Below are 11065 nucleotides of genomic sequence, written 5' to 3' on the forward strand. Positions count from 1 at the left end.
GTGTTCATTTATTAAAATTACAGTGCAGTTTAAGTTTACCAGCCAATACTGAAGTTCATTAAGTTTGTTCTTACGAGACTGCACATTAACGTGTTAGAACATTACACCTGTACTTATGTTACTGTGCTTTTCCTGTAGCCCTTCAGCAAGAAATCATAGAGATTGGATGGAATTGCTGCTTAATTCTTCCTCAGTATATGACCATTTGATTAGTTTGCCAGTGTTGACTGCTCCTTCAGATGGCATGGTGGTGAAATTCTTGTCTTGTTAAGGGGATGAGTGGCTCCTATTACTTCTGCCAGTATTGAAGTCACATTTTCTGTTATTAGTGTTGAATCGTCTCTTGTTGCCTGCTATTCTAATCATAATGATTCTAGGGCTTCTGCTGCCAATGGTAACTGTGGCTCTGCTGCTGTTGCCAATGGTGGTTCTGGCTCTGCAGTTGACTGAGATGATGATGATGTTGCTTCTTTGGTTGTTGCTGCTGCTTCCGATAATAGTTTTGTTTTTGTTAATGCTGATTTAGCTGCTGCTGGTGTTGGTTCTACTGGAGTAGCAGTAACTGCTGCAGTTGGTGATGGCTGCTGTGCTATTGTTTGTTGCTGGCATCCTACAGTTGACTCTGCTATTTTATATACATCATTTATTATTTTTCTGGCTGTGGTCAACATTTCCAGAGTTTTATAGCTGGGAAGTCTCTTACCCTTTCCATTTATGTGCATTCCGTGCTTTGTGAAACTTTCTGTGTGCAGGTAGTCAACATGTAGAACTGAATGTTTTGATACCTCTTATAGATCTTCTCAAACAGTTTGTTGGCCCTAATAATTTCTCTATTTACACACGAGTCTTTCATAAGGTCGTATCTATGTGGTATTCCAATGATGATCATATTTTTGCTCTTATCACAGTCCAATACTACCTTCAGATTTTGGACAGCACTAGGCAAATCATTCCTATAAACATCGTTGGCACCTCATTTACATTTGGTGAAGTTCCAGCTATTATGGTATGTTTTTTGTGATTTCTAATGTAGGTGTTCCTTGTTTCACATAAATGCAAGAGTAGTCCATGACCATGACTGTCAGTGTGTATAGTTACAAATGGTTTCTGTCCTATCTTTCTAGTTCATATTTGTTTACTTAATAATAATAATAAGATAATAATAATAATAATAATAATAATAGCTTTATTCAACATCAAATGGTACACTGCACATGTACAAAGAAACAGTAATGATTACAGTTATTTGTACAATATAGAAGACACATTTGTCTGAATACATCATTAATTTACAACAAAATTACAATAAGATGTTTACTTATTTCTATTCACATAATATCACAAAACATTTGTTGTTCTTCATACAAGTATGGTACTCTTCTAATGTGTAGAAAGGGTGTTTTACTAAAAATTTCTTAAGCTGATGTTTCAGTTTAATTGTAGAAGGAGCAATGACTGCTCTAGGCAGTGCATTAGCTAATTTTATAGCTGAATACTGAGGCCCCTTTTCGTAAAGTGCTGTTCTGTGGCTGCCAATGTAAATACTTTCTTTATTTCTAGTGTTGTACTGGTGGAAATCTGAATAAGTGTTTGGGGGCAGTCTTTTCACAAGCAATATAGCTTTTAGAATGTATGTGTTTATAACAGTTAACACCTCTGTTTTTGGAAACAAGTTGCGACAAGATTCCCTATATTTTGCCCCACAGATTATTCTCACACCCCTTTTTGTAAGAATGAGTAGCTTATCTAGATTAGCTTTGGTTGTTGCCCCCCAAATTTCAATACCGTAGTTCAAGTGAGAGGAGAAAAGAGCATAGTACTGAGTCTTTAGGATTACGGTGTCTGTACAGAACTTGCTAATAGTACTGATTGCAAATATATTTTTTGACAACTTAGTTGCTAGAGAGTCAATATGTGTGTCCCATTTCAGGTTGCTTTGGATTGTTATGCCAAGGAATTTTACACTAGACTCTTTCTTCACCAAGTCATTGCCCATGTATAATTTAATTTCATTATTCAAACTACTTTTGTTAAACTCCATCAAACATATTTTACTGGTGCTTACATTTAAGTGACTTTCATTAAAAAACTGAACAATTTCTTTAGTCACATTATTACACTCAGCCTATAGTTCATTACATGATTCCTTTTTACATACAATGGATGTGTCATCTGCATACAGAACAATTTTGGAATTTATAGTACAGTATTTAATATCATATACAAAGATCAAGAACAGAAGGGGGCCCAACACCGAGCCCTGGGGCACGCCATATTTTATGCAAGTGATCTCTGATTTGTAGACGCCACTTTCCATTTTAAGTAGAACAAACTGCTTTCTATTGCTCATATAACACTTCATTAGGTCATAGGTCATTAGGTCTGATGCCCATATTCCATAGCTTGTCTTATAGGATCTCAACGTTTACACAATCAAAGGATTTTTCCAGGTCTAGGTATACACCTGAAACATGTTCCTTGCTTTTGATACCCCCTGACACCTCTTCAATTAGTTGAGCAGCTGCAGTGCTAGTTGATTTACCTTTTACAAATCCATTTTGATTTTCTAACATCAGGTTGTGTTTGTTAAGAAAGTTTATAATCCTGTTGTATATAACTTTCTCAACTATTTTGGAAAAGACAGGAAGGATTGAGACTGGTCTGTAGTTTTCTATTTTGTTGTTGTCACCTTTCTTAAAAATGGGTGTTACCTGTGCTATTTTTAGTCTGTCTGGAAAGGTGCCTGATTCTATTATATTGTTGACTGCTGCAGACAGAGGTACAGAGACATTTTGGCTACAGGCTTTTAAAACATTAGTATTTAGGCCATCATGCCCAGCTGAATTAGAGGGTTTTAGAGAGCTTATGATGCCCATTATTTCTGCACAGTTTGTGGGGGCTAGATATATACTATGGTCACATGTATTACCTTTAAAACTGTAGTGCATGTTTTTATGTTTGTCATTTATGGCTTCCCCTTTGGAAGAACAATATTCATTAAAAATATTTGCAATTTCCAGTTGGTCTTTTATGAGCAAGCCATTGTGGTTAATAGTAAAGTCCATACAGGGTTTGTCATTGCCGGTTCTAAAACTGTTTATGACTGCCCAGATGCCAGTAGTTACGTTGTATGAGTTTTGAAGCTTATTTGCAACATAGTTGCTCCTAGTCTGTGTAAGTCCTTATAGTGTGCTTGATATATTTTGAAGGCTTCCTTTAGCTCAGGAATCTCTCTATTATTCAGCATTGCACTGTGGAGTAGTTTTAATTTTTCCCTCTTCAGTAACATTATTATTTACCCAAATATTTTTGTTTATTTTTTTGTTTGTTTCATTTTTGTGATTACAACTGGGCATGTGGTATCAAAGCAGTAATAGAAGTCAGCAGCAAAGTTATCATATGAAAAGCTTTTATTTTCAAACCATTTTATTTGTGTTAGCATGCAGTTTAGACTATTTATGTTGTCATTATACATTATTCTTTTAGGTACAAAGTGTTGCTTTGTGGTGACAGTGGGGGCCTCATGGCATTCCAATTTAAGCTGTACTGCATGGTGATCTGAGATGGCTAGTTTTATAACTGATGCACTGTGGGATAGGTGGGTCATGTTTGTTATTATGTTGTCAAGACATGTTTTACTATTGCCAATTTCTCTAGTGGGTTCCCAAACGAATGGGGCGAGGTTAAATTCATCACACAGACTATGTAACTTTTTGGTGCTGACATCATTTGTTATAAATCTATATTTATATCCCCTGTAACTATAATATTTACATGACCATTTGGCCCAGAAAATGTTGTGTCTATATATACAAGCAAGTCAGAAAGATTTACAAAAAAGGTATCTGTATTTGCTGCAGGTGGCCTGTAAACACCGATAACTGTTATGTTATCTCTACCCCATTTCAGGTTTATTGCAGCAAATTCTGAGACTCCTTCCAAGAAGAAGGCAGCCGCATCAATGACATTGAAATTACTTTCATTTACAGTGAAAATTGCTACACCTCCCCCAGTCTTGTCTTTTTCACTGAAGGCTGTGCAGAATTTCATACACAGTGGTTGACTAATGCTAATCAGAGCTTCATTGTACCAGTGCTCAGTTACAACTAATATATTAGGTTTGTCAATCCGTTAAATTACATCTAGATCATTATGCTTCTTTCTAAGACTACCAAGATTCTGGTGTATGATTTTAAGGCTGAGTTTTACCTGCTGGACCTTAGAGGATAATTTTGGACTAGCAATTTAGCCCTACTTGTGTTTGTAATTTCATTTGCATACATTTCTTCTGCTCTTGTTTTTGTCTCTAGGACACTAAAACTGTTTTTTGGTGGCATTTGCAACACATTTTTGCTGAGTTTTCTGCAGGTGAACATTTTAGGCCTAATAAAGTCGCCATAACTTCTGTTTGGCATAATTTGCGATGTACTTGCACTCTTACATCACTGTAGATGGTTTCAAATCCTTTTGAAGCTGGATTGTATCACAGATGTTTCAAATCCTTTTGAATCTTGATTATATCATCACATAGTATGTTAACCATTTTTTGTTGTTGCTTTTTCACAAAGTATTTCATTTTTATTTTGGGAGCTGAGCACTGTTAATTGTACTGACATGTGGATCTACTTGCACTTTTCTTCTGGTACGTTTTATTAAAATATGACAAGGCATGGACATATTATCATACGCCGCAATGCATTTCTTGCATAAAGAACATGCATACACATGTTTCCTTTCATTATATGTGGAGCTCACGACTTATGTATCTTCAACAGTGACCATCATTTCACGTCAATAATGAAGTAGATGCAGATTTAGATTTAGCCTCAGAGACAAGACCAAAAGCTATTTATTGCTGGAAGAGAATTAAGGAAATGGAACACAGATAAGAGCAATAAGTAAATAAAATTATTTAACAAGACTTGTGCATTTTAAGTAAAAATTTATTGAAAAAGATATGGCTGTCCTTGATAATCCAGGAAGTAACAAACTGTCAAGAAAAATTTGCAAAGCTAAATACACCCACTCACAGTCAATTTTTTAGAATGAATATCTTGCCAAGAAAACATAATTAAAGTTACCATCATATGGAGTGAATGAAGATGGTTTTGAGATGCTTTTCACTGAATGTTGCATAGGTTTTGTTAGATTGCAGTGTTTGTTGAGAAGTGATGGGCTATATGTCTAACAAATAAAATATTCTAAAAACAGAAAGTCTATGTTTACCTATATATGCCTAAGAGAAAGTGTCTGAAATCACCCCATGGATAAGGGTGTATTTTAAATCTTTTTCAAAGTTACAAAGTATATGAGGGGAACTAAGAAATAAATTGACCTTTTTTTTAAAAAATGTACACGCTTTGCATTTAATTTTAGTGACTTTTAACGCATGTTAAGTATATCCATCACTACAAATAAGTGAGAAGTATTGAGGTAATGAATTGTGGTGGCCCGCCACACAGCCATGCCAATGCTAGGACTACTATCGTGGCTGACACAGCATTCTCAGCACACATATGCAGATTTACCGCTAGCCGAAAGCCCAGCAATGGTGCGGTGTGCACCGGACATGTGAAGACAAAGCAAGAACCAGTGTGAACCAGTCATCAGAACAAACCAGACTCATTACATGAAGAGCTGTCCTGCCTAGCTGTGAAGCACGTGGGTTGAGCGATCTTGGACCCCCCACATGTACACGTGAACACCGCTGTTCTGGCCACATGATACATTCCTGTGGTTTAGCCAGGTGGAGGCAGTGTTTTACAACTACAATGTGACTTGCAAGCTTGTGAAATTTGGTGACATTGTAAGACAGCTCGACCAGAACATCGCTGTTGAAGTGTGAGACATTATCACTACCCCACCAACACTGTCCTCATATAAGCGGCTGAACGACGGACTAATCCGCCAAATTTCATCATTGCAGGAACAATGGGTACATCAGCTGTTGCAACATCAAGAATGTGGCAACAGGACGCCCTTGCAGTTCCTGCACCATCTCTGGGTACTGGCACATGCTGATATGGTCCTGGATTCACTATTATATGCCATCTGTGTGCACAGTCTGCCAACGCAAGTACGAGACGTGCGGCTCAGCCCTTGGTGGAGTTGGATGGCGTAGTGGACCTGGCCGACAGAGTCCTCAATGCACTCACAACAGTGCCAAACACTGCCGCCTCTGCAACATGTGCCACTGTAGAACCAGCACCAATGCTTGGCTCACATCGGAAGGCTGTACACGCCCACGCAGCAGTGGATGCCAAGCTCCACACCGAAGTATGAGACTTGGCTGCCCAGGTGGCATCACTAACCACTTAGGTTGAACACTTCATGCATTCGCTGCCAGAGTGCAGCAGGAATGCCAGCAACAGCTGTTCCAGCTTTGGACGACATGACCCGAACCGCAGTAGCTGACCTGGTGGTACATCACTGACTTTCGAGCTGATGCCCGACTTCTAGTGCTGGTATCGCGCCCGCTTTGCCAATGATGTGACAAACTGCCAGCTGCTGTGCTTGCACCCAAATGCCAACCACAGCCGGAATTAGACACACCCAGCTGCAGTGCCATACATAGCAGAGCAGGATGACAGTGTCAGGTACTTAGTAGACATTGGCTCTGCCCTGTCTATATATCTGTGATCTCTACTCAGGGACAAAAGACCGGCTGAGGAACTGTCACTGACTGCACCTAACAATTCTGCAGTAAAATTGTGTGCCACATACTTGCATGGATATTTACTGTTGCAGATGTTAATGAGCCAATCCTGGGCATGCGCTTTCAATTTTCTAGCCAACATAGCAAACGTCCAGCTGATTGACCCTATATCCAGGTTGAAGATAGTGGGAGGACACTGGCGACATGCTGCCTTCTTCAACATAAAACTGGTGCAGGCTCTGGTCCCTACACCTAGATACTAGACCAATTTCTGGAATTGACTCAACTGCCTGGCGCACTGAAATAGGTCAAACATTCCATGGTACACCACATATTAACCACAATCGGTCCACCCACCTCAAGCCAGTCATTTTGCATTGCCCCTATTGGCTTGCCATAGCTAAGGTTGAATTCGAGACTATGATGTGACAAGGCATCATCTGCCCATCAAGCAGTCCTTAGTCTCGCTCGAAGAAAGGACAATATGTGGCGTCCATGCAGCGACTACTGTTTGCTAAATGTGTGAATGTTGCCAGATCACTACCTGTTACCACACCTGCAGGACATCAGCCACACTCTGGCGGGGTCAATACTGTATAGGAAGATCGACTGTGTGAAAGAGTTCACACAGATCCCCGTGGTGCCTGAGAACATTCCATAAACACCAATATCGACACTCTTTGGATTGTTTGAGAGCTTCTTTATGACTTCCGAACCCCAAAATTCACTCCAGACTTGGCAGTGTTTGATGGACAGTGAGCCATCAGGCCTACCATGGTGCTTTGTGTACCTTGACGACATCCTGGTGTTATCAAGGTCACTTGAGCCCTGCCGCCAAAACCTGACAACAATTTCACAGCGTCTCAGCGAAGCCGGAATCATCGTCAAACTCGCAAAGTGCGTGTTTGGAGTCACTGACATAGAATTCCTCAGACACCTCGTCAACCCCAGTGGCTGAAAACCACTTCCCGAATTGTGGAAAAGTCTCACACACAGACGTACAAGGAATTACGTCGTTACCTGGGGGTGCTGTATTTTTTCTGACGTCACATATCAAACGCTGCTGCCATCCATGAACCTCTGACTACAGACCTACAAGGCTCAACAGCCAAAGGGAAGACTCCTGTTCCCTGGATGGACACACTGGAAAAACGTTTTGATGATTCATAACATGCCCTTAGAGAAGCAATGCTACTCGTGCACCTAGTGCACGATGTGGAGATAGCCATCATAGTAGACACCAGTCAGACAGCTATAGGAACGGCGTTACAACACGTTGGCTTACTCTCAAGGGAGCTCTTGGAATCGTAGTGCCTTTGGAGCGCTTATGACCATGAGCTACTAGTGATATTTGAGGCTGTGAAACACTTCTGCCCATCTATTGAAGCTCGTTCTTTTATTATATTCGTGGACCATAAACCGATCACGCACGTGTTCCCTGAACAATCACAATAAATGTTCACCATGCCAGTTTTGGCAGCTGGAGTACATCTCACAGTTCTCCACCAACATCCGCCACATCTCTGGCATTGACAACATTGTGGCCAACTCCCTATCTCGTGTGTGTGCAGTCATCTCTCCCCTTGTGAACTTTGAAGCTGTACAGATGTACAGGAGAGCAATGATGAACAAAATAGCCTCCACTGCGATGCCTCCAGTGGCCTGCAACTCGGACTGGTTCCTGTCCCTAGCTCAGATTGCAAGATCTGGTGCAACACTTCGACAGGCACACAGCAGCCATTTGACCGTATGATGGACTCTCACACCCCGGTGTCAACAGCACTACGTCTCTCGTGGCCACACGTTTCATCTGATCAGGGATGCAGGATGACTGCTATCAGTGGGCATGCACCTGCATTGCATGTCAGCATGCTAAGGTTGGCAGACACACCCATGCACCCATCAGCACATTCCCCCACGCGACACGATGCTTCGCACACTTTCACGTGGACATCATGGGTCCTCTTCCCACATCCCATGGCAAGCACTATCTGCTGACCATTTTACAAGCTGGCCAGAAGCGACGCTGATTGCAGACATCACTGCTGAGGCAGTTACCACCACCTTCGTCGAAACGTGGGTGGCCTGCTTCAGCTGCCCCAGTCATAAGACCATTGACCGCAGCCACCAGTTCGACTGTGCGCTGTTCACACATGGTCGCCCAACTGTGTGGAGTGCAGCTGCAAAAATCGACAAGCTACCATCTGGCGTCAAATGGCATGGTAGAGAGGCTCCACAGGATGCTAAGAGCTGCCTTAACTTGTTGTGACACAACTTGGACAGAGGCACGTCCCCTGGTACTGCTCAGCCTACGAGGTACTCTCAAGGAGAAAATCGGTGCTTCATCTGCTGACCTCGTACATTCGCAGTCATTGGCTGTTCCAGGAGACTTCATGGAGGAAGCACCACTGCCACATGACCATACCACCCTACAACTGGCAGAACATTTATGCGCACACATGGCTGGCCTCCAACTGTACACACCAATGTGGCATGGTACAGGCAAAGTGTTTGTGCATGCCAGCCTGCAATGCTACAGCCACATCATGTTGTGCATTGATGCCGCACAGCCACCATTTTGGTCCGCCACCTCGAAACCGGACTGCGTCATAGCTTGTGGCGACAGAATACTGGTGCTCAAGGTCAACAGCAAGCCGACATAGGTCACCATCGATTATGTCAAAACACTTGTTTTGTCCACTCCAAATGCTGCACACTTCTATGACCCTGTGGAATATATAACTGCCAATGAAGCTTCCCATGCCACCAGTGTGGCAGCATCCATACTCATCACCTACAACAACACACAGGCACTGCTAGCTGTCATCTTGCCACCAGCTGTCACCATGCTGCCACGTGCACCTCACCCCACCCTGCATGGTCAGCTAGTGCAGCAGCCTGAAGTGCCCCCACCACAGCCATCAACAGACTATGTCACATGCTCTGGCCAGTGGATCTGTTTCAAACACCCATGCTGCTTGACAATTGCATCATGCCACCAGACACTGAATGGGCGATAAACCCAGCATGCCGGCAGCTGCCTGCTGTAGAGACCCTGTCTCCAGTGCGCTACCTGAGCTGTTACCAGTCGAGCCCCAGACTCTGCAGCCCATATCACCAGTTGTGTATCCATTGGTGTTCGTGGGATTGCATCTGTGCCGTGTTGCCTCTAACACGTCGGACATCAAGTCAGGTTTCCCCCTCCCCCCCCCCCCCCTGCCAGTCCCCATAATTGGTACAGCATTGATGCCCAGATGTCTCTGCCATGCCATGCATCGGTATAGTCCTACTCCCGCACCAGTTACCATAACTATTTCCCCGTCAGGCACCAGATGCCACCCCTGTGCTGCTGGTCATGTCCATTGCAGTTCCAGGACTCACGCACTAGTCACGACATCACAGAGCCATGTGCTTATGCCCTTGCGATGCTTTAGACAGTTTGGAGCAACACCACCACCTGTTCCTGTCATAGTTGCTGCACAGGGGACATGTCTCCAGGCGCCCAGCAGTACTGCCTGCCCCCACTGCCACTAGCCACTGAGAGAGGACTCACCAGCGCATGTCAGCCAGCGCTACGCACTGACTTCACCAGCCACCACTCAATCGCTGCTCCACCAGACTGCAGTCATCACACTACTGCTGACATCACTACACAGAGTAGAAATTATGACATGATGGAGTTGTAGACTGATGGCTGTGCTGTCATGCAGCTCCCATGCTCTGCTCTGTGTGGCGTCCCACCGCACAGCTGTGCAAACACTAGAGCTACTATCGCGGCCGACACAGCATTCACGGTGCACGCACACAGATTTAGCATTAGCCAAAATCCCAGCAACAGTGTGAGGTGCACCAGATGTGCAAAGACAAAGCAAGAACCATTGCAAGGCAGGCACTGGAGCACACCAAACTCGTCACATGAAGAGCTTTCCTTCCCTAGACACAAAGCACGTGGATCGAGCGATCATGTACTCCCCACACGTACACCCGCAGAAGTCGGTCCATCCATTTATGCAGCCACTTCCACCTTGTCCAGATAAAAATGCTGCACTTCACAGATAGTACTGGGAGCTAGCTGTACAGACTAGCCCGTGAGCACATGACTGTGCGATATCTTGTGGAGTGTACACACTGCTCCACCTCAAGTTGTCAACCGCGGTCATGCAGTCGGCGATGGACTATATCAGGCTCGATTGTACACATCCCAATCATTGTAATAAATGTGTTTGCCTCATGCTGGCATTTCATTTGTATTCAGTCACCTTGGCCTCCTCTGAGCAGAGTGTGTGGGCATGACTATAGGGTTGGATCATCGCAAATATAATCGTAAGCATAATTATAAGCTATCTCGCTACAGAATTTAATACATTAGAGTTCAGTTCTTATTTTCTATCAAATTAAATTGAAACTTTT

General features: G+C 43.0%; 1 protein-coding gene across 1 annotated transcript; it reads left to right on the plus strand.

Annotated features, from left to right (window-relative positions):
• The first annotated feature begins 8808 nt into the window (after positions 1 to 8808).
• On the plus strand, positions 8809 to 9675 carry LOC126355307 (uncharacterized). The gene is made up of 2 exons (XM_050005599.1): positions 8809 to 9261; positions 9319 to 9675. The coding sequence occupies exons 1-2, from the start codon at positions 8809 to 8811 to the stop codon at positions 9673 to 9675; spliced, it is 810 nt and encodes a 269-aa protein (XP_049861556.1).
• Positions 9676 to 11065: the final 1390 nt, after the last annotated feature.

Source organism: Schistocerca gregaria, chromosome 3 (assembly GCF_023897955.1).
Source record: "Schistocerca gregaria isolate iqSchGreg1 chromosome 3, iqSchGreg1.2, whole genome shotgun sequence".
NCBI lineage: Eukaryota > Metazoa > Arthropoda > Insecta > Orthoptera > Acrididae > Schistocerca > Schistocerca gregaria.